The sequence below is a fragment of the Scyliorhinus canicula genome, chromosome 4, assembly GCF_902713615.1.
Source record: "Scyliorhinus canicula chromosome 4, sScyCan1.1, whole genome shotgun sequence".
Taxonomy (NCBI): Eukaryota; Metazoa; Chordata; class Chondrichthyes; order Carcharhiniformes; family Scyliorhinidae; genus Scyliorhinus; species Scyliorhinus canicula.
In genome coordinates this window covers 979,609-1,006,515 of record NC_052149.1, presented here as the reverse complement: position 1 = coordinate 1,006,515, position 26,907 = coordinate 979,609, and the positions used below count along the sequence as shown (strand labels likewise).

The following is a 26,907-nucleotide window of genomic DNA, read 5'->3' as shown; positions in this document are numbered from 1 at the left end:
CACTGACCACACCCACACACTGACCACATCCCCCACACTGACCACACCCCCACACTGACCACACCCCCACACTGACCACACCCCCACACTGACCACACCCACACACTGACCACACCCACACACTGACCACACCCACACACTGACCCCACACTGACCACACCCACACACTGACCACACCCACACACTGACCACACCCACACACTGACCACACCCACACACTGACCACACCCACACACTGACCACACCCACACACTGACCACACCCACACACTGACCACACCCACACACTGACCACACCCACACACTGACCACACCCCCACACTGACCACACCCACACACTGACCACACCCACACACTGACCACATCCCCACACTGACCACACCCCCACACTGACCACACCCCCACACTGACCACACCCATACACTGACCACACCCACACACTGACCACACCCACACACTGACCACACCCACACACTGACCACACCCACACACTGACCACACCCACATACTGACCACACCCACACACTGACCACACCCACACACTGACCACGCCCACACACTGACCACATCCCCCACACTGACCACACCCACACACTGACCACACCCACACACTGACCACACCCACACACTGACCACACCCACACACTGACCACACCCACACACTGACCACACCCACACACTGACCACACCCCCACACTGACCACACCCCCACACTGACCACACCCACACACTGACCACGCCCCCACACTGACCACACCCATACACTGACCACACCCACACACTGACCCCACCCACACACTGATCCCACACTGACCACACCCCCACACTGACCACACCCACACACTGACCCCACACTGACCACACCCCCACACTGACCACACCCACACACTGACCACACCCACACACTGACCACACCCACACACTGACCACACCCACACACTGACCACACCCACACACTGACCCCACACTGACCACACCCACACACTGACCACACCCACACACTGACCACGCCCCCACACTGACCGCAGCCACACACTGACCACACCCACACACAGACCACACCCACACACTGACCCCACACTGACCACACCCACACACTGACCACACCCACACACTGACCACACCCACACACTGACCACGCCCCCACACTGACCACACCCACACACTGACCACACCCACACACTGACCACACCCTCACACTGACCACACCCCCACACTGACCACACCCACACACTGACCACGCCCCCACACTGACCGCAGCCACACACTGACCACACCCACACACAGACCACACCCACACACTGACCCCACACTGACCACACCCACACACTGACCACCCTCACACACTGACCCCACACTGACCACACCCACACACTGACCACCCTCACACACTGACCCCACACTGACCACACCCACACACTGACCACACCCACACACTGACCACACCTACACACTGACCACATCCACACACTGACCACACCCACACACTGACCACACCCACACACTGACCCCACACTGACCACACCCACACACTGACCACACCCACACACTGACCACACCTACACACTGACCACATCCACACACTGACCACACCCACACACTGACCACACCCAAACACTGACCACACCCACACACTGACCACACCCAAACACTGACCACACCCACACACTGACCACACCCACACACATACCACACCCACACACTGACCACCCTCACACACTGACCCCACACTGACCACACCCACACACTGACCACACCCACACACTGACCACACCTACACACTGACCACATCCACACACTGACCACACCCACACACTGACCACACCCACACACTGACCACACCCACACACTGACCACACCCACACACTGACCACACCCACACACTGACCACACCCACACTGACCACACCCCCACACTGACCACACCAACACACTGACCCCACCCACACACTGACCACACCCACACACTGACCACACCCACACACTGACCCCACACTGACCACACCCACACACTGACCCCACACTGACCACACCCACACACTGACCACACCCACACACTGACCACACCCACACACTGACCACACCCACACACTGACCACACCCACACACTGACCACACCCCCACACTGACCACACCCACACACTGACCACACCCACACACTGACCACACCCACACACTGACCACACCCACACACTGACCACACCCCCACACTGACCACACCCACACACTGACCACTCCCACACACTGACCACTCCCACACACTGACCACACCGACACACTGACCACACCCACACACTGACCACACCCACACACTGACCACACCCACACACTGACCACACCCACACTCTGACCACACCCACACTCTGGCCACACCCACACACTGACCACACCCACACACTGACCACACCCACACACTGACCACACCCACACACTGACCACACCCACACACTGACCACACCCACACACTGACCACACCCACACACTGACCACACCCACACACTGACCCCACACTGACCACACCCACACACTGACCACACCCACACACTGACCACACCCACACACTGACCACACCCACACACTGCCCACACCCACACTGACCACACCCACACACTGACCACACCCACACACTGACCACACCCACACACTGACTACACCCCCACACTGACCACACCCACACACTGACCACACCCACACACTGACCACACCCACACTGACCACACCCCCACACTGACCACACCCAGACACTGACCACACCCACACACTGACCCCACACTGACCACACCCACACACTAACCACACCCACACACTGACCACACCCACACACTGACCACACCCACACTGACCACACCCACACTGACCACACCCACACACCACCCTCACACTGACCACACCCACACACTGACCACACCCACACACTGACCCCACACTGACCGCACCCACACACTGACCACACCCACACACTGACCACACCCACACACTGACCACACCCACACACTGACCACTCCCACACACTGACCACACCCAGACACTGACCACACCCACAGACTGACTACACCCCCACACTGACCACACCCCCACACTGATCACACCCCCACACTGACCACACACACACACTGACCACACCCACACACTGACCCCACACTGACCACACCCACACACTGACCACACCCACACGCTGACCACACCCACACACAGACTGTTGGTGTCGGGTCCAGAGAGACGACTGCCTATTGCTGTGTTCCTCACAATGAAGAATCCCGTTTTCGGTCAGTCTGAATGAATCCTCAGTGGATTTCTCATCCCCAGGGATCAGCTACAGATCGTGGTGACATCTCACAAATGTTTACTCAAGCCATTACCCTCCAGGTCAACCCTGCCTCACAGACTTTGAGTGCACTGACCCCACCCCCTTCCTAGATTCCCCCGGGATCTGGGAACTCAGGGCATTGACAAACTGCCCAGTCAGATTCACCAACAGGATTGCCGTCTGTTCCCTCCCATTCCAGCTGCTCTTTGAGCACAACGAGAGCGCCTGTTTCTGACCACTCGCTGTCCTGACAGTTATCGGGACTCTTTAATCCTCTGCCAATCCCACCTGCGGGAACGTTACACTGCAACACACAAACTCCATGGATTGTTGCTGTAAACAAGAGCTTTCTCTTAGAGAGATGTTTATCCATCCACCAAGGAGAGTCGGAGGCAGAGACATTAAAACTGCCATCTTCTCTCTCGGAGAACCGGGATCCAGGCTACCGGATATCTTCTCTCTCGGAGAACCGGGATCCAGGCTACCGGACATCTTCTCTCTCGGAGAACCGGGATCCAGGCTACCGGACATCTTCTCTCTCGGAGAACCGGGATCCAGGCTACCGGATGTCTTCTCTCTCGGAGAACCGGGATCCAGGCTACCGGACATCTGAAGATGTGGTTTGTCACCTGGATTGATGGTGTGGCAATGATTCACGAACCCCCCTCCAGTTGCTTACTCGGTGCGATGCTCTGATCCACTCTCCTTGTGTGAACCATGAAGAGGATGATACCCTGGAAGGACAGAGTTCATTGGAGGAAGAGGAAGCTGCAGAATATCAACGTGTTGCAGCTGGGAATTGCTGTTCTCATTGTCTTCCCATCACAGCAGCTATCTGCTCAACATGAGGGTGAATCAACAGAGTTCTGACCTGAGGGTTTGGGAGTTTGAACAAACCTGCCAGAGTCAGTCAGGTTATTGAACCTCTTTCTTCCCTGAAATGAAAAAAATGAAAATCGCTTATTGTCACGAGTAGGCTTCAATGAAGTTACTGTGAAAAGCCCCTAGTCACCACATTCCGGCGCCTGTTCGGGGAGGCTGGTACGGGAATCGAACCGTGCTGCTGGCCTGCTTGGTCTGCTTTAAAAGCCAGTGACTTAGCCCAGTGTGCTAAACCAGTCCCGTTCTGGATCAGAATGGGAGCACAACTCAGGAAGCGATTCCCAATCCTGAGCCTTTGCATGGCAAGGATTGCAAAGGATTCTCTCGGGAATCATTGGGCCGCTATTTGAGTGGGCGGGCCGATAGTGAGGGTCCCGAAGCTCCTCTGATGTTGTCCCAGCAACGCAATTCTGCACCGCCCCAAATGGGACTTTCTGGGTCATCCTCCCCAGCTCCTCCCCTCCCCAGTACAGGGGTGATCCGATTCCCCCCCCCCCCCGCCCCCCAGCCCTCACTATATATCCCTTCATTAACAATACCCAAACAAGAAGAGAGACCCGTGTTTGATATTGATTTTCCTGGGCTGTGATTGGCAGCTTCCAAACACACCCAGTTATCAGCATTGTTCCCTTTATCTCCCTTCACGTTTGACCACCTCCTGGACCACATCAAACAGAGTTAAGTACTTTCCATTCATCTCCCTTCACACTTTAGTGACTTCAAAGTAGTCAGCAGTGAAACTAACAAAAAGCACTTAACTGATCAAACAGGGATGCTGGGGGAGTGCCAGGGTACTCCCTGCCCTGCCCCAGACCACCCGGGTTGTGGGGGGAGTGCCAGGGGGCTACCTTGTCCCAGACCACACGGGGGGGAGGGGGGGACGGGGGGCCAGGGTACTACCCTATCCTGTCCCAGACCACCCGGGTTGTGGGGGGAGTGCCAGGGGGCTCCCTTGTCCCAGACCACACGGGGGGGAGGGGGGGAGGGGGGTGCCGGGGGACTACCCTGCCCTGTCCCAGACCGGAGGGGGGGGAGGGGGGTGCCAGGGTACTACCCTGCCCTGCCCAGACCACACGGGGGGGAGGGGGGAGGGGGGTGCCAGGGTACTACCCTGCCCTGTCCCAGACCGGAGGGGGGGGAGGGGGGGTGCCAGGGTACTACCCTGCCCTGCCCAGACTGGAGGGGGGGAGGGGGGGGTGCCGGGGGACTACCCTGCCCTGTCCCAGACCAGAGGGGGGGGGAGGGGGGGTGCCGGGGGACTACCCTGCCCTGCCCAGACCGGAGGGGGGGGGGGGGGGTGCCGGGGGACTACCCTGCCCTGCCCAGACTGGAGGGGGGAGGGGGGGTGCCGGGGGACTACCCTGCCCTGTCCCAGACCGGAGGGGGGGAGGGGGGGTGCCAGGGTACTATCCTGCCCTGCCCAGACCGGAGGGGGGGAGGGGGGGTGCCAGGGTACTACCCTGCCCTGCCCAGACCAGCCGGGGAGCTCTAATGGCCTCCGAGACCCCACGGGGTGTCATCGCAGGTGGTACGCTCCTGTGGAAACCCGTCCTAATCAGGGCCTGGTTGAGGCCTCGCAAACATGGCCAGTGACTCCTGGGCAACGTGTGTCCTGATATCACCCGTGAGCTTTCCGCCCAACGCGAAGCCCAGTTCGGGGATCTCCTGCCCTCCCCTTCCCAGCTCAGCTTAATGGGTAAATCGCGCCCATTAACTCTGTCTCAATCTCCACAGAAGCTACCTGGCCTGCTGAGCATTTCCACCATTTCCTGTTTTTATACAGAACCTCAAGTCTCTTTCCCCCAGCAGGTGATGTTTAGAACTGTTACTTTCTGATATGATCTGTGCACAAATTTGTCCCACCTTCTCCAGTGCATCTCTTTGCATTTTATAATATGGAGACTAGAGCTATACATTGTGCTCCCGATCTGGTTTAACCACAGCCTATGGAATGTATAGGCAGCAGTAAAGCTGGGCAGTTACCGCTGTGAATTCGGAGCAAAGGTGTGGGAAGGGAATTTGGTCGAGTGGAATCGGCTCAATGGGACCAAAAGCCCCCTGGCTCCCCGGGGTATCTGTGCCAGGGAGAGACGGGGCCAGATTCCTGAATAAAGGGTTAAACATTGAGGACAGTTGCTGATTGTCTCAGCTGTGGAAGGTTAAAGGGTGATGTAATCGAGGGGTTTAAGAGGATTAAAGCATTTTATTGGACAGATAGAAATAAAGTTGGTGTGGGGGGATTGGTTGTGGGGGGAGGGGACGCGGGGAGTCCAGGAGGGTCCATACCCTGCAAATGAGAGCCCGGCCGGTCTGGATGATGGCGGGAAGTCCATCTTCACACCAAGTGGAGTGGAAATCAGGAACTCGCTCTCTGAAAAGCTGCTGAAGAGGTGGGAGAGAATTGGAACTCTCACGACTGGGATTGACAGTTTTGTTGGATCAGAGAATTACGACGGGTTGAGGGAATAATGATGCAGACCAGCTGTTACCTGATAGAATGGTGGGACAGGTGCGATGGGCTGAATGGCCTCTTGCTGCTCCTATGTTTTCAGATTCACATTCCCGTGGGACGAGTGACTTTGAGAAGCACAGCAGCTGGTTGGCACACAGTTTCGTTAAATATTCAGGATAATTTTGTTTGTTGCGATGATGGGGCTGGTCTGTACGGCTGCTGATAAATATTTGTCCTTTTTCAGGGAAAGCTCGGTGTTCCAGGTTTGCCTGGGTATCCTGGCAGACAAGGTCCCAAGGTAAGTGACCCTTTCTCTGTCATTCAGGAGCCACAAAAGGAAGATGCCACTCTGCAATCTTCCCTGAGATATGCTGTTTCGGTCAAATCTTTATCCAATTAACGAGGAGGAACTCAGATTCACTCAATGCATTGATGTGGCCTCCAAGTTGTTTAATATTAATTCACTGTGTGAATGAGAATTCCAAAATTTAACGATTGAGGTTAGTTGTGGCAAAGATGTCTTTCAGCCAGTATGTGTTACTGACATTGTAAATTAGCAAGATTTCGCCCAGAAAATCACATTCTGGACTTCCCTATCTGAGTAATTTGAGACATGACGGGCGGTGAGGGGAGTGGGTTTGGGGAACAGATGACTTTGGGCCAATGGTTCACATGTGCAAAAAAAATGCTTTGGGGAAAAAAGAACTTAATTGATAACGTTTTCCAATGCTTGAAAGAAAATGTTTGGACTGCAAGCTAATAAAACCATCTGGGCCCTTTGGAGTTTCAAAAACCACAAACCCTTGAAACCACTTCTCTTGTATCAACAAACATTGTGAAATTGGCCTCAAAGATCCGAAAGCCAGAGCGAACAATCAAAATGTCCTCCAGAGAGCAGCAAGAACCCGAGAGGAAACATTGTTTAATTGACAGCAAGTGGCTTCAAGGGTTTGTGATATTTGAAGCTTCAAAGAGGTGTTTTGATTAAAGCATTGGAGAAACGTAGCTCTGTACACGATGAGGTTCATTGGTTCTGCAAAGTGAAGGAGATGTTTTATCACTCACCTTAAGGAGGGTTTGCGATGGAATTTCAGTGTCGAGTTCCAGGCAGCTAAAGGCATTGCCTCCGATAGTGAAGCAATTCACACTGACGGATTCTCAGGAGTCCAGCGCTCGAGGAGGGCAGACATGTCATCGGGTTGGGCAGCTGGAGAACATTATAGAGATAGAGTGGGGCAGGGCTATAGAGAGATGGGAAATCAAGAGGTGGTCATGGGACTGAATTGGCTGCATCTGTGCTGTATCGTTCTACGAAGACCATGTCAACCTTTCTTGATTTGTGTATTCAAACTCCCAGCTCCCACCCCCTTCAAAATTGTACTCGTTCCATGTGATTTAATAATGTCCTCATCCTCCATATGCAGCCAGCATTTCTGATGCTCTGGTAAGTGTTTCAATCCCATCCTGATCAATAAATGTAGTAAATTTGCACTGATCCAATAATTCTCTGAAAATGCCTGCAGTTTTGTTAAGGTTTTATTGGATGGCAGAGATATTAACTCAGGAGGTTTATTGCTCACCGTGACAAAAGAACATCAGGGATTGGTCGCTGTTTTGAATCATAGTCCGCAGAATGAGACCATTCAGCTCATCATCTCTGTGCTGGCTCTTTGAGAGAATTATCCAATTACTCCCATTCCCCCCAGTCTCCCCCATGTTCTGTGTTTTCTCCTTTCAGCTATTGTCCAGTTCCCTTTGGAAAGTTATTATTGAATCTTTCAGACAGCACCTTCCAGATCACAACAACTCGCTGGGTAAAAAACATTCTCCTCATCTCCCCCTCTGCTTCTTTTACCCATTCTCTACAATCTGTGTCCCTCTGGTTACCCTCCCTCCTGTCACTGAAACACTTTCTCCTCATTTACTCCATCAAAACTCTTGCTGATTTTGAACATCTCGATTCAATCTCCTCTGAACCTTCTCTGCTCCAAGGAGAACAATCCCAGTTTCTCCAGTCTCTCCACATTAACTGAAATCCCCCATCCCTGCTCCCATTCCAGTAAATCTCCTCCGCACCCTCTCCAAGGCCGTGACATCCTTCCCAAAGTGTGGAGCCCAGAATTGGGCATAATCCCCCAGCTGGGGTTTATGTGGATAGATTGGAGAGTTTGGGTCTGTTTTCATTTGGCGAATTGAATTCTGAGAGGAGACTTAATCGAGGTATTCAAAATCCAGGGGTGTAGGGACAGGGTAAAGAGCGAGAAACTGTCCCCAATCACAGGTTCTCGAGGGAATAGATTCAAAATGATGGGCTAAAGGAGTGGAAGTGATGTGATGGAATTTGTTTTCGCCCAGAGGCTGGTTGGAATCTGGAACTAACTTCCTGAGAGGAGGTGGAGACTGGTTTAATTGGGACATTCAAAAGGGAAGTGGATTTTCAACGGAAGAGAGAGAATCTGCAGGTTGCGGTGATAAGGCAGGGGAGGGGGACTGGGTGGACTGCTCTGTCAGAGGGCCAGTGCACGCTCGATGGACAGAATGGCCTCCTGCGTTGTAAAGATTCTGTGATTTAGAATTTGACAAAAGAGAGTAGGTTTGTGATATAGCTGAGTAAATCTTACAATTAAATGACTGCGACCAAGGAAGCATTCTGCTGAGGCAGAAATAATCACCCAGTTGTTGTTGGACTGACGAACGTTGCGATCTCTGTCTTCACATCTGTTTCCTTCTGCTTGTCAGGGATCAACAGGATTCCCAGGATTTCCTGGATCAAATGGAGAGAAAGGAGCGAGGGTAAGGTGGATTAATTATTGGATGAAAGTGTTTATTCAGCAAATCAATCAACAACGACCCCAATCCCACTGCCGGTGTATGTGACAATTTGCCATCAGTAAAGCTTCTCCCAGGATTAATTAGACTCTATGCCTAACCCACAATCTCCGGCTTCGCTGCAAATGCTCACGGTTCTGCGTGTATAAAAGATGAAAGAGGTTTCAATCAATTCAGAATCAATAAATGATGAGCAGAAATTGCTCACAGCTTCCGTTAGATCAAAGTACAGAGGGAAAAAAATTGAACATACACGCACGATCAAACCTCCACACACAGACTGGGGGGGGGGGGGGGGGATGAAAGAAGTACAGGTGTGAGAGACAATCTCCACTCAGATAATGTGGAGTTCATTTGGGTGGAGGTAAAAAGCAGCAAGGGAAGGAATTCATTGGTAGGGGCAGTGTAGAGGCCCCCAATCAGTAACCACGCTGAGGAAAGGGTATAATAAACTAATAATAGGAGCACTTAAATTGAGTAGAACAATAATTATGGCTGACTTTTAATCTTCATGTTGATTGGGTTAATCGAGTTGGATGGGCAAAATGTGACAATGGTTCATAGAGTGAATTAGGGATAGGTTCCTCGAGCAATATGTCATGGAGCCAACTAGGGAACAGACTATCTTGGATCTGGTAATGGGTAATGAGGCAGATTTAATAAATGGCCTCAGAGTAAAATGTTCCTCTCGGCAGAAGTGATCATAACATGACAGAGTTTAATATTCAGTTTGAGAATGAGAAACTGGCTCAGAAACAACTGTGTTTAACTGAAATAAAGGGAATGACAATGAAATGAGGACAAAGTTAGCTAAAGTGGATCGGGTGGATAGATTAGCAGGAAAGACAGTAAACAGGCAGGGGCAGATATTTAAGGAGGTAACATATGACTCTCAGCAAAAGTATATCCCAGTAAGGAGGAAATATTCGAAGAAAGAGTTGAACCAACCATTGCTAACCAAGGAAGATAAGCAGAGTATTAAGTTGAAAGAAAAAGCAGAGAAGGCGAAAGTCAGTGAAGGCGCCGAAGACTGGACCTGCATATACACAGACACACACGCACTATCAAACCTACATACACACAGACACACACACACTATCAAACCTACATATACACAGACACACACGCTATCAAACCTACATACACACAGACACACACACGCTATCAAACCTACATACACACAGACACACACGCGCTATCAAACCTACATATACACAGACACACACACGCTATCAAACCTACATATACACAGACAGACACACACACTATCAAACCTACATACACACAGACACACACGCGCTATCAAACCTACATATACACAGACACACACACACACTATCAAACCTACATACACAGAGACACACACGCGCTATCAAACCTACATATACACAGACACACATGCGCTATCAAACCTACATACACACAGACACACACACACTATCAAACCTACATATACACAGACACACACACACACTATCAAACCTACATATACACAGACACACACACACTATCAAACCTACATATACACAGACACACACGCGCTATCAAACCTACATATACACAGACACACACCCTATCAAACCTATATATACACCCTCACACACACTATCAAACCTACATATACAGACACACACGCGATATCAAACCTACATATACACAGACACACACGCGCTATCAAACCTACATATACACAGACACACACACTATCAAACCTACATATACACAGACACACACGCTATCAAACCTACATATACACAGACACACACGCGCTATCAAACCTACATATACACAGACACACACGCGCTATCAAACCTACATATACACAGACACACACGCGCTATCAAACCTACATATACACAGACACACACGCACTATCAAACCTACATATACACAGAACCACACACGCTATCAAACCTACAGACACACACACACTATCAAACCTACATATACACAGACACACACGCACTATCAAACCTACATATCACAGGCACACAACACTATCAAACCTACATACACACAGACACACACACAGCTATCAAACCTACATCTACACAGGCACACACACACTATCCAACCTACATATACACAGGCACACACACACTATCAAACCTACATATACACAGGCACACACACACTATCAAAACCTACAATAACAGACACACACACACTATCAACCTACATATCAAAACCTACACTATCAAACCTACATATACACAGACAACACACACACTATCAAACCTACACACTATCAAACCTACATATACACAGACACACACGCGCTATCAAACCTACATACCACAGACAACACTATCAAACCACATATACACAGACACACACGCTATCAAACCTACATATACACAGACACACGCTATCAAACCTACATATACACAGACACACACCGCTATCAAACCTACATATACACCCTCACACACACCTATCAAAGCCTACATACACACCCTCACACACACACTATCAAACCTACATATACACAGACACACACGCTATCAAACCTACATATACACAGACACACACGCGCTATCAAACCTACATATACACAGACACACACGCTATCAAACCTACATATACACAGGCACACACACACTATCAAACCTACATACACACAGACACACCACACAGCTATCAAACCTACATATACACAGACACACACCACACTATCAAACCTACATATACACAGGCACACACACACTATCAAACCTACATACACACAGACAACACACACACTATCAAACTACATATACACAGGCACACACACTATCAAACCTACATATACAAGGCACCCACACACTATCAAACCTACATATACACAGACACACAACACACTATCAAACCTACATATACACAGACACACACGCGCTATCAAACCTACATACACACAGACACACACCACGCTATCAACACCTCATATACACAGACACACACACGCTATCCAACCACATATACACAGACCACCCGCTATCACAAACCTACATATACACAGACACACACCCGCTATCAAACCTACATATACACAGACACACACACGCTATCAAACCTACATATACACCCTCACACACACACTATCAAACCTACATACACACCCTCACACACACACTATCAAACCTACATATACACACACACACACTATCAAACCTACATATACACAGACACACACGCACTATCAAACCTACTACACACAGACACACACCACTATCAAACCTACCATATACACAGACACACACGCTATCAAACCTACATATACACAGACACACGCTATCAAACCTACATATACACAGACACACACACGCTATCAAACCTACATATACACCCTCACACACACACTATCAAGCCTATACACACCCTCACACACACTATCAACCACCTATACACAGACACACACGCTATCAAACCTACTATACACGAACACACGCGCTATCAAACCTACATATACACAGACACACACGCTATCAAACCTACATATACACAGGCACACACACACACTATCAAACCTACATACACACAGACACACACACTATCAAACCTACATATACACAGACACACACACACTATCAACCTACATATACACAGGCACACACACACTATCAAACCTACATACACACAGACACACACACACTATCAAACCTACATATACACAGGCACACACACTATCAAACCTACATATACACAGGCACACACACACTATCAAACCTACATATACACAGACACACACACACTATCAACCTACATATACACAGACACACACGCTATCAAACCTACATACACACAGACACACACACGCTATCAAACCTACATATACACAGACCACACACGCTATCAAAACCTACATTACACCAGACACACACGCGCTATCAAACCTACATATACACCCTCACACACACACTATCAAACCTACATACACACCCTACACACACAGCTATCAAATCCTACATATACACAGACACACACGCTATCAAACCTACATATACACAGACACACACGCGCTATCAAACCTACATATACACAGACACACACGCTATCAAACCTACATATACACAGGCACACACACACTATCAAACCTACATATACACAGACACACACACACTATCAAACCTACATATACACAGACACACACGTGCTATCAAACCTACATACACACAGAGACACACACACTATCAAACTTACATATACACAGACACACACGCACTATCAAACCTACATACACACAGACACACACGCACTATCAAACCTACATATACACAGACACACACGCTATCAAACCTACATATACACAGACACACACACGCTATCAAACCTACATATACACCCTCACACACACACTATCAAACCTACATATACACCCTCACACACACACTATCAAACCTACATACACACCCTCACACACACACTATCAAACCTACATACACACCCTCACACACACACTATCAAACCTACATATACACAGACACACACGCTATCAAACCTACATATACACAGACACACACGCGCTATCAAACCTACATATACACAGACACACACGCTATCAAACCTACATATACACAGACACACACGCGCTATCAAACCTACATATACACACTCACATGCACACTATCAAACCTACATATACACACACACTATCAAACCTACATACACACACACAAGCGCGCTATCAAACCTACATATACACAGACACACATGCGCTATCAAACCTACATATACACAGACACACGCGCTATCAAACCTACATATACACAGACACACATGCGCTATCAAACCTACATATACACAGACACACGTGCTATCAAACCTAAATATACACACACACACACGCGCGCTATTAAACCTACATATACACAGACACACATGCGCTATCAACCTCATATACACACTCACATGCGCTATCAAACCTAAATATATACACAAACACACGCGCTATTAAACCTACATATACACAGACAACACATGCACTATCAAACCTAACATATCACCCTCACATACGCGCTATCAAACCTACATTACACAGACACACACACACTATCAAACCTAAATATACACACACACGCTATCAAACCTACATATACACAGACACACGCGCGCTATCAAACCTACATATACACACTCACATGCACACTATCAAACATACATATATACACACACACACTATCAAACCTACATATACACCCTCACATACACACTATCAACCTACATATACACCCTCACATACACACTATCAAACCTACATATACACCCTCACATACACACTATCAAACCTACATATACACACTCACATGCACACTATCAAACCTACATATATACACACACACACTATCAAACCTACATATACACCCTCACATACACACTATCAAACCTACATATACACCCTCACATACACACTATCAAACCTACATATACACCCTCACATACACACTATCAAACCTACATACACACACACACCTATTATGGGCCAGGGTTTAGGGAACCCCAAAGTGTATCATGGAGTTCACCTGACCCACAACTTTTAATAGATTGTGGTATGGGGAGCACACGGCCCACTCTACAGGTTGTGGTACAGCAGAAAATGGACCAGTGGGTTTTTAAAACAAAACAATGTTTATTCTATGAACTCAAGTTAACCTTTTTAAACAAACAGTGAACATCTTAGCAACCATTTATTCAAATACACCTCCCAAAAAATACAACACTAAGTAATCTGTATGCTGTTCTTTTAACATCCAAAAGACTTAACAAACATTCAAACAGGAGCACATTAGGGTTTACATTCAACACTGAGATCTTTTACAATTCTGAGTTTGCCAAATGATCCATAGATAGTTTTTGGATGGCGGAGATCAAGTAGAGCAGCTCACTGAAAAACACAGATACACCTAAGTTCTTTCTCAAACTGGAACTAAAAAAAGTAGAACTCAGCTCCACCCACACTCTGACATCACTCCAGTAACATGAGCTGCTGCATTTCTTAAAGGTACATTTCTTAAACACCCATTTCTTAAAGGGTACTCTCTCATGACACACCATCAAACCTACATATACACACATACGCACCCAGATCCCCCCGCGCCCCCCCCCTGAGGACCCCATTAACCGCCCTCAGAGCCGGGTCCCGCCAGGATGGACCATGTCCATTTCACGCCGGTGGGACTGGATGTAAACGGGCGGCCGCTCGGCCCATCGGGGCACAGAGAATTGTCGGGGGGGCGCGTGTGATCCCAGCCTCCGCCTGGCGCTGGAGAATTCGGCAGCTGGCGTTGGAGCGGCGGGGCGGGATTCACGCCGCCGCCCGGGTATTCTCTGACCCGGCGGGGGGTTGGAGAATCCCACCCGCAGTGTCTCACACTCAGTGTCTCACACAGTCTCAGCCTCTCACACTCACACAGTCTCTCACACTCTCCCACAGTGTCTCACACTCTCTCACAGTCTCACAGTCTCAGCCTCTCACACTCACACATGCACTCACACACTCACACTCTCAGCCTCTCACACTCACACAGTCTCTCACTCTCTCTCACAGTGTCTCACACTCTCTCACAGTCTCACAGTCTCAGCCTCTCACACTCACACATGCACTCACACTCTCAGCCTCTCACACTCACACAGTCTCTCACACTCTCTCACAGTGTCTCACACTCTCTCACAGTCTCAGCCTCTCACACTCTCAGCCTCTCACACTCTCTCACACTCACACACTCTCTCACACTCCCAGCCTCTCACACTCTCTCACACTCCCAGCCTCTCACACTCTCAAACACTCTCAGCCTCTCACACTCTCAGCCTCTCACACTCACACAGTCTCTCACACTCTCTCACAGTGTCTCACACTCTCTCACAGTCTCAGCCTCTCACACTCTCTCACACACTCAGTCTCTCACACTCACACATGCACTCAGAGTCTCTCACACTCTCAGTCTCACACTCACACACTCTCTCACACTCTCAGCCTCTCACACTCTCTCACACTCTCTCACAGTCTCTCACACTCTCTCACACTCTCAGCCTCTCACACTCTCTCACACTCTCAGCCTCTCACACTCTTTCACACTCTGACAGTCTGACACTCTCCCCAATAGAGAAAATGCTGGAAAGTCTCAGCATGTCCGGCAGCATCTGTCGGGAGAGAGAAGAGCGGATGGTTCAAGTCCAATGACTCCTTTGTAAAAGCTGCTTTGACAAAGGACTCTGGACTCGAAACGTTCACTCGAAACACTCACTCACTTGATCATTCACTCACTCACTAGATCACTTGATCACTCACTTGATCACTCGCTCACTCACTCCCTCATTCACTTGATCACTCGTTCACTCGATCACACTCTGTCACACGTTCACTCTCACTCACTCACTCACTCACTCACGCACTCGATCACTCACTCACGCACTCGATCACTCACTTGATCACTCGCACACTCACTCACTTGATCACTCGATCACTCACTCACTCGATGACTCACTCACTCACTCGATCACTCGATGAGTAGATCACTCACTCACTCGCTCGATCACTCACTCACTCTGTCACACGTTCGCTCTCACTCACTCACTCGCTCACTCACTCTCACACTTGATCTTTCACTCGATCACTCACTCACTCACTCACTCGATCACTCACTCATTCGTTAACTCGATCACTCGATAACTTGACCATTCACACTCACTCGATCACTCACTCTGTCACACGTTCACTCTCACTCACTCACTCGCTCAGTCACTCACGCACTTGATCACTCACTCGATCACTCACTTGATCACTCGCTCACTCACTCACTCACTCGATGACTCACTTACTCGCTCACTCGTTAACTTGATCACTCGATAACTTGATCACTCACTCACTCACTCGATCACTCAGTCACTCGCTTACTCAGTTACTCGCTCACTCTGTCACACGTTCACTCTCACTCACTCACTCGATCACTCACTCACACTCTGTCACACGTTCATCTCACTCGATCACTCACTCACTCACTCACACTCTGTCACACGTTCACTCTCGCTCACTCATACTCTCCCACACTCAAGAGCAATTAAACATTGGATGCTCAAGAGGTTTAATTTGGAGGAAGGTTGTGGGACTGATGGAGGTTATGGAAATGGTGAAGTCAGACAGGGATTTGTAAAGACAGATGAGAATTTTGCGATTGAGCTGTTGATGGACAGTGAGGCAGTACTGCAGAGTGAGAACAGGGCTGACAGGTGAATGAACTCTGTGTGAGTGGCCATACAGGCAGGAGGATTTGAAATGGGCTGGAGTGTGGAGAATGGAAGGTGGGAGACAATCCAGAGGAGCATCAGAATCACCACACCAGGAATAAAAACCAGTTTGGAAAGAGTGGAGCTGTGGCCAGGCGAGTGTTAACTTCGCCAGCAGTCACAGGAGGCTTTGTGAATCTGAGAAAGTAATCAGTGAATGCGAGAGTTTCTGAAATGGAATTGAATTTTCCATCGAGAAGCAGCTGGAGTAGGCACGGCATTTTCTTGCTGATTGTGTTAATGGATGGTGCATGTGGAGGGGGAGGAGAGGGACATTACTGATGGAAAGACGAGCTCGCTATAGCCCCCATGAGGTGTCTGAGTTTGGGGACAGGTTTGTGTTGATGGGGAAAGGATGATCAGAGTTAGTTTGAGCTGATTGTCTCAGTGAAGGAGTTGGTTTCATTGAAGATTAGTGAGAATCAGCACAGATTGATTGTGACAGTTCCTGCAGCGTCCACCCCCTGATCCACAGCTGATGATATTGGTGCTTTGGTTGAAGTGTTTACTTCAGGAAGAACATTTCTCCCGGGGGAATTAGCCAAACAAACACTTGAGGAAACTACAGATTCCAAAGTGAAGTGCTGCAGGAACATTGCTTCAATGCTTCATATGAAAGCAGAATATTCCCACAGCGGCAGACACCACTCCACAGTTACTGTTGTAATGTCGTAAACACGGCACCCAATCTATGCACAGGAAGATCACAAAAATTGCATCGTAATAAAGAGTTGATAATCTGTCCAAGTGATGCTGAGGAAGATAAATTTCAACCGCAGGAAACCGCACAGAACCCCTCTTCTCTGGTCAGAATCACACCACACTCATTCTGTCTGTCCCTCAGTACTGACCCTCTGACAGTGCAGCACTCCCTCAGTACTGACCCTCTGACAGTGCAGCGCTCCCTCAGTACTGACCCTCTGACAGTGCAGCACTCCTCAGTACTGACCCTCTGACAGTGCAGCACTCCCTCAGAACTGACCCTCTGACAGTGCAGCACTCCCTCAGTACTGACCCTCTGACAGTGCAGCACTCCCTCAGTACTGACCCTCTGACAGTGCAGCACTCCCTCAGTACTGACCCTCTGACAGTGCAGCGCTCGCTCAGTACTGACCCCTCTGACAGTGCAGCACTCCTCAGTACTGACCCTCTGACAGTGCGGCACTCACCTCAGTACTGACCCTCGACAGTGCGGCACTCCCTCAGTACTGACCCTCTGACAGTGCAGCACTCCCTCAGTACTGACCCTCTGACAGTGCAGCACTCCCTCAGTACTGACCCTCTGACAGTGCAGCACTCCATCAGTACTGACCCTCTGACAGTGCAGCACTCCCTCAGTACTGACCCTCCTGACAGTGCGGCACTCCCTCACTACTGACCCTGTGACAGTGCGGCACTCCCTCAGTACTGACCCTCTGACAGTGGCAGCACTCCCTCAGTACTGACCCTCTGACAGTGTAGCACTCCCTCAGTACTTACCCTCTGACAGCGCAGCACTCCCTCAGTACTGACCCTCTGACAGTGCAGCACTCCCTCAGTACTGACCCTCTGACAGTGCGGCACTCCCTCAGTACTGACCCTTGACAGTGCGGCACTCCCTCAGTACTAACCCTCTGACAGTGTAGCACTCCCTCAGTACTGACCCTCTGACAGTGCGGCACTCCCTCAGTACTGACCCTCTGACAGTGCGGCACTCCCTCAGTACTGACCCTCTGACAGTGCAGCACTCCCTCAGTACTGACCCTCTGACAGTGTAGCACTCCCTCAGTACTTACCCTCTGACAGTGCAGCACTCCCTCAGTACTGACCCTCTGACAGTGCGGCACTCCCTCAGTACTGACCCTCTGACTGTGGCACTCCCTCAGTACTGACCCTCTGACAGTGCAGCACTCCCTCAGTACTGACCCTCTGACAGTGCGCAGCTCCCTCAGTACTGACCCTCTGACAGTGCAGCACTCCCTCAGTACTGACCCTCTGACAGTGCAGCACTCCCTCAGTACTGACCCTCTGACAGTGCGGAACTCCCTCAGTACTGACCCTCTGACAGTGCAGCACTCCCTCAGTACTGACCCTCTGAGAGTGCGCTGCTCCCTCAGTACTGACCCTCTGACAGTGCAGCACTCCCTCAGTACTGACCCTCTGACAGTGCAGCACTCCCTCAGTACTGACCCTCTGACAGTGCAGCACTCACTCAGTACTGACCCTCTGACAGTGCGGCACTCCCTCAGTACTGACCCTCTGACAGTGCGGCACTCCCTCAGTACTGACCCTCTGACAGTGCAGCTCTCCCTCAGTACTGACCCTCTGACAGTGTAGCACTCCCTCAGTACTGACCCTCTGACAGTGCAGCACTCCCTCAGTACTGACCCTCTGACAGTGCAGCACTCCCTCAGTACTGACGCCTCTGACATTGCAGCACTCCCTCAGTACTGACCCTCTGACAGTGCGGCACTCCCTCAGTACTGACCCTCTGACAGTGCAGCACTTCCTCAGTACTGACCCTCTGACAGTGCAGCACTCCCTCAGTACTGACCCTCTGACAGTGCAGCACTCCCTCAGTACTGACCCTCTGACAGTGCGGCACTCCCTCAGTACTGACCCTCTGACAGTGCAGCACTCCCTCAGTACTGACCCTCTGACAGTGCAGCACTCCCTCAGTACTGACCCTCGGACAGTGCGGCACTCCCTCAGTATGACCCTCTGACAATGCAGCACTCCCTCAGTACTGACCCTCATGACAGTGCCGCACTCCCTCAGTACTGACCCTCTGACAGTGCAGCACTCCCTCAGTACTGACCCTCAGACAGTGCCGCACTCCCTCAGTACTGACCCTCTGACAATGCAGCACTCCCTCAGTACTGACCCTCTGACAATGCAGCACTCCCTCAGTACTGACCCTCTGACAATGCGGCACTCCCTCAGTACTGACCCTCTGACAGTGCAGCACTCCCTCAGTACTGACCCTCTGACAGTGCGGCACTCCCTCAGTACTGACCCTCTGACAGTGCAGCACTTCTCTCAGTACTGACCTCTCTGACAGTGCGGCACTCCCTCAGTACTGACCCTCTGACAGTGCAGCACTCCCTCAGTACTGACCCTCTGACAGAGCAGCACTCCCTCAGTACTGACCCACTGACAGTGCAGCACTCCCTCAGTACTGACCCTCTGACAGTGCAGCACTCTTTCAGTACTGACTCTCTGACAGTGCGGCACTCCCTCAGTACTGACCCTCTGACAGTGCAGCACTCCCTCAGTACTGACCCTCTGACAGTGCAGCACTCCCTCAGTACTGACCCTCTGACAGTGCAGCACTCCCTCAGTACTGACCCTCTGACAGTGCAGCACTCCCTCAGTACTGACCCTCTGACAGTGCAGCACTCCCTCAGTACTGACCCTCTGACAGTGCAGCCCCCCCTCAGTACTGACCCTCTGACAGTGCAGCACTCCCTCAGTACTGACCCTCTGACAGTGCGGCACTCCCTCAGTACTGACCCTCTGACAGTGCAGCGCTCCCTCAGTACGGACCCTCTGACAGTGCAGCACTCCCTCAGTACTGACCCTCTGACAGTGCAGCGCTCCCTCAGTACTGACCCTCTGACAATGCGGCACTCCCTCAGTACTGACCCTCTGACAGCGCAGCACTCCCTCAGTACTGACCCTCTGACAGTGCGGCACTCCCTCAGTACTGACCCTCTGACAGTGCAGCACTCCCTCAGTACTGACCCTCTGACAGTGCAGCACCCCCTCAGTACTGCCCTCTGACAGTGAGGCACTCCCTCAGTACTGACACTCTGACAGTGCGGCACTCCCTCAGTACTGACCCTCTGACAGTGCAGCACTACCTCAGTACTGACCCTCTGACAGTGCAGCACTCCCTCAGTACTGACCCTCTGACAGTGCAGCACTCCCTCAGTACTGACCCTCTGACAGAGCAGCACTCCCTCAGTACTGACCCTCTGACAGTGCAGCACTCCCTCAGTACTGGCCCTCTGACAGTGCAGCACTCCCTCAGTACTGACCCTCTGACAGTGCAGCCCCCCCTCAGTACTGACCCTCTGACAGTGCAGCACTCCCTCAGTACTGACCCTCTGACAGTGCGGCACTCCCTCAGTACTGACCCTCTGACAGTGCAGCGCTCCCTCAGTACTGACCCTCTGACAGTGCAGCACTCCCTCAGTACTGACCCTCTGACAGTGCAGCGCTCCCTCAGTACTGACCCTCTGACAATGCGGCACTCCCTCAGTACTGACCCTCTGACAGCGCAGCACTCCCTCAGTACTGACCCTCTGACAGTGCGGCACTCCCTCAGTACTGACCCTCTGACAGTGCAGCACTCCCTCAGTACTGACCCTCTGACAGTGCAGCACCCCTCAGTACTGACCCTCTGACAGTGAGGCACTCCCTCAGTACTGACACTCTGACAGTGCGGCACTCCCTCAGTACTGACCCTCTGACAGTGCGGCACTCCTCAGTACTGACCCTCTGACAGTGCAGCACTCCCTCAGTACTGACCCTCTGACAGTGCAGCACTCCCTCAGTACTGACCCCTCTGACAGTGCAGCACTCCCTCAGTACTGACCCTCTGACTGCGGCACTCCCTCAGTACTGACCCTCTGACAGTGCAGCACTCCCTCAGTACTGGCCCTCTGACAGTGCGGCACTCCCTCAGTACTGACCCTCTGACAGTGCGGCACTCCCTCAGTACTGACCGTCTGACAGTGCGGCACTCCCTCAGTACTGACCCTCTGACAGTGCGGCACTCCCTCAGCACTGACCCTCTGACAGTGCGGCACTCCCTCAGTACTGACCCTCTGACAGTGCGGCACTCCCTCAGTACTGACCCTCTGGCAGTGCAGCACTCCCTCAGTACTGACCCTCTGACAGTGCAGCACTCCCTCAGTACTGACCCTCTGACAGTGCGGCACTCCCTCAGTACTGACCCTCTGACAGTGCCGCACTCCCTCAGTACTGACCCTCTGACAATGCAGCACTCCCTCAGTACTGACCCTCTGACAATGCAGCACTCCCTCAGTACTGACCCTCTAACAGTGCAGCACTCCCTCTGTACTGACCCTCTGACAGTGCAGCACTCCCTCAGTACTGACCCTCTGACAGTGCAGCACTCCCTCAGTACTGACCCTCTGACAGTGCAGCACTCTCTCAGTACTGACTCTCTGACAGTGCGGCACTCCCTCAGTACTGACCCTCTGACAGTGCAGCACTCCCTCAGTACTGACCCTCTGACAGAGCAGCACTCCCTCAGTACTGACCCTCTGAAAGTGCAGCACTCCCTCAGTACTGGCCCTCTGACAGTGCAGCACTCCCTCAGTACTGGCCCTCTGACAGTGCAGCACTCCCTTAGTACTGACCCTCTGACAGTGCAGCCCCTCCTCAGTACTGACCCTCTGACAGTGCAGCACTCCCTCGGTACTGACCCTCTGACAGTGCAGCACTCCCTCAGTACTGACCCTCTGACAGTGCAGCGCTCCCTCAGTACTGACCTTCTGACAATGCGGCACTCCCTCAGTACTGACCCTCTGACAGCGCAGCACTCCCTCAGTACTGACCCTCTGACAGTGCGGCACTCCCTCAGTACTCACCCTCTGACAGTGCGGCATTCCCTCAGTACTGACCCTCTGACAGTGCGCACTCCCTCAGTACTGACCCTCTGACAATGCGGCACTCCCTCAGTACTGACCCTCTGACAGTGCAGCGCTCCCTCAGTACTGACCCTCTGACAGTTGCAGCGCTCCCTCAGTACTGACCCTCTGACAGTGCAGCACTCCCTCAGTACTGACCCTCTGACAGAGCAGCACTCCCTCAGTACTGACCCTCTGACAGTGCAGCACTCCCTCAGTACTGACCCTCTGACAGTGCAGCACTCCCTCAGTACTGGCCCTCTGACAGTGCAGCACTCCCTCAGTACTGACCCTCTGACAGTGCAGCACTCCCTCAGTACTGACCCTCTGACAGTGCAGCCCCCCCTCAGTACTGACCCTCTGACAGTGCAGCACTCCCTCAGTACTGACCCACTGACAGTGCGGCACTCCCTCAGTACTGACCCTCTGACAGTGCAGCGCTCCCTCAGTACGGACCCTCTGACAGTGCAGCACTCCCTCAGTACTGACCCTCTGACAGTGCAGCGCTCCCTCAGTACTGACCCTCTGACAATGCGGCACTCCCTCAGTACTGACCCTCTGACAGCGCAGCACTCCCTCAGTACTGACCCTCTGACAGTGCGGCACTCCTTCAGTACTGACCCTCTGACAGTGCAGCACTCCCTCAGTACTGACCCTCTGACAGTGCAGCACCCCCTCAGTACTGACCCTCTGACAGTGAGGCACTCCCTCAGTACTGACACTCTGACAGTGCGGCACTCCCTCAGTACTGACCCTCTGACAGTGCAGCACTCCCTCAGTACTGACCCTCTGACAGTGCAGCACTCCCTCAGTACTGACCCTCTGACAGTGCAGCACTCCCTCAGTACTGACCCTCTGACAGAGCAGCACTCCCTCAGTACTGACCCTCTGACAGTGCAGCACTCCCTCAGTACTGGCCCTCTGACAGTGCAGCACTCCCTCAGTACTGACCCTCTGACAGTGCAGCCCCCCCTCAGTACTGACCCTCTGACAGTGCAGCACTCCCTCAGTACTGACCCACTGACAGTGCGGCACTCCCTCAGTACTGACCCTCTGACAGTGCAGCGCTCCCTCAGTACTGACCCTCTGACAGTGCAGCACTCCCTCAGTACTGACCCTCTGACAGTGCAGCGCTCCCTCAGTACTGACCCTCTGACAATGCGGCACTCCCTCAGTACTGACCCTCTGACAGCGCAGCACTCCCTCAGTACTGACCCTCTGACAGTGCGGCACTCCCTCAGTACTGACCCTCTGACAGTGCAGCACTCCCTCAGTACTGACCCTCTGACAGTGCAGCACCCCCTCAGTACTGACCCTCTGACAGTGAGGCACTCCCTCAGTACTGACACTCTGACAGTGCGGCACTCCCTCAGTACTGACCCTCTGACAGTGCGGCACTCCCTCAGTACTGACCCTCTGACAGTGCAGAACTCCCTCAGTACTGACCCTCTGACAGTGCAGCACTCCCTCAGTACTGACCCTCTGACAGTGCAGCACTCCCTCAGTACTGACCCTCTGACTGCGGCACTCCTCAGTACTGACCCTCTGACAGTGCAGCACTCCCTCAGTACTGGCCCTCTGACAGTGCGGCACTCCCTCAGTACTGACCCTCTGACAGTGCGGCACTCCCTCAGTACTGACCGTCTGACAGTGCGGCACTCCCTCAGTACTGACCCTCTGACAGTGCGGCACTCCCTCAGCACTGACCCTCTGACAGTGCGGCACTCCCTCAGTACTGACCCTCTGACAGTGCGGCACTCCCTCAGTACTGACCCTCTGGCAGTGCAGCACTCCCTCAGTACTGACCCTCTGACAGTGCAGCACTCCCTCAGTACTGACCCTCTGACAGTGCGGCACTCCCTCAGTACTGACCCTCTGACAGTGCCGCACTCCCTCAGTACTGACCCTCTGACAATGCAGCACTCCCTCAGTACTGACCCTCTGACAATGCAGCACTCCCTCAGTACTGACCCTCTGACAGTGCAGCACTCCCTCTGTACTGACCCTCTGACAGTGCAGCACTCCCTCAGTACTGACCCTCTGACAGTGCAGCGCTCCCTCAGTACTGACCCTCTGACAGTGCAGCACTCTCTCAGTACTGACTCTCTGACAGTGCGGCACTCCCTCAGTACTGACCCTCTGACAGTGCAGCACTCCCTCAGCACTGACCCTCTGACAGAGCAGCACTCCCTCAGTACTGACCCTCTGACAGTGCAGCACTCCCTCAGTACTGGCCCTCTGACAGTGCAGCACTCCCTCAGTACTGGCCCTCTGACAGTGCAGCACTCCCTTAGTACTGACCCTCTGACAGTGCAGCCCCCCCTCAGTACTGACCCTCTGACAGTGCAGCACTCCCTCGGTACTGACCCTCTGACAGTGCAGCACTCCCTCAGTACTGACCCTCTGACAGTGCAGCGCTCCCTCAGTACTGACCTTCTGACAATGCGGCACTCCCTCAGTACTGACCCTCTGACAGCGCAGCACTCCCTCAGTACTGACCCTCTGACAGTGCGGCACTCCCTCAGTACTCACCCTCTGACAGTGCGGCATTCCCTCAGTACTGACCCTCTGACAGTGCGCACTCCCTCAGTACTGACCCTCTGACAGTGCGGCACTCCCTCAGTACTGACCCTCTGGCAGTGCAGCACTCCCTCAGTACTAACCCTCTGACAGTGCAGCACTCCCTCAGTACTGACCCTCTGACAGTGCGGCACTCCTTCAGTACTGACCCTCTGACAGTGCAGCACTCCCTCAGTACTGACCCTCTGACAGTGCAGCACCCCCTCAGTACTGACCCACTGACAGTGAGGCACTCCCTCAGTACTGACACTCTGACAGTGCAGCACTCCCTCAGTACTGACCCTCTGACAGTGCAGCGCTCCCTCAGTACTGACCCTCTGACAGTGCAGCACTCTCTCAGTACTGACTCTCTGACAGTGCGGCACTCCCTCAGTACTGACCCTCTGACAGTGCAGCACTCCCTCAGCACTGACCCTCTGACAGAGCAGCACTCCCTCAGTACTGACCCTCTGACAGTGCAGCACTCCCTCAGTACTGGCCCTCTGACAGTGCAGCACTCCCTCAGTACTGGCCCTCTGACAGTGCAGCACTCCCTTAGTACTGACCCTCTGACAGTGCAGCCCCCCCTCAGTACTGACCCTCTGACAGTGCAGCACTCCCTCGGTACTGACCCTCTGACAGTGCAGCACTCCCTCAGTACTGACCCTCTGACAGTGCAGCGCTCCCTCAGTACTGACCTTCTGACAGTGCGGCACTCCCTCAGTACTGACCCTCTGACAGCGCAGCACTCCCTCAGTACTGACCCTCTGACAGTGCGGCACTCCCTCAGTACTCACCCTCTGACAGTGCGGCATTCCCTCAGTACTGACCCTCTGACAGTGCGCACTCCCTCAGTACTGACCCTCTGACAATGCGGCACTCCCTCAGTACTGACCCTCTGACAGTGCAGCGATCCCTCAGTACTGACCCTCTGACAGTGCAGCGCTCCCTCAGTACTGACCCTCTGACAGTGCAGCACTCC

At 52.1% G+C, this 26,907-nt stretch overlaps 1 protein-coding gene across 1 annotated transcript in view; it reads left to right on the top strand.

The window, feature by feature from the left end:
* Positions 1-26,907, top strand: part of col11a1a (collagen, type XI, alpha 1a) — a 493,146-nt gene that overhangs the window by 217,795 nt on the left and 248,444 nt on the right. Inside the window, exons 30-31 of the mRNA XM_038793410.1 lie at positions 6,884-6,937; positions 9,379-9,432. Of these exons, the coding sequence (XP_038649338.1) occupies positions 6,884-6,937; positions 9,379-9,432 (108 nt within the window). The remainder of the gene's footprint in view (positions 1-6,883; positions 6,938-9,378; positions 9,433-26,907) is intronic.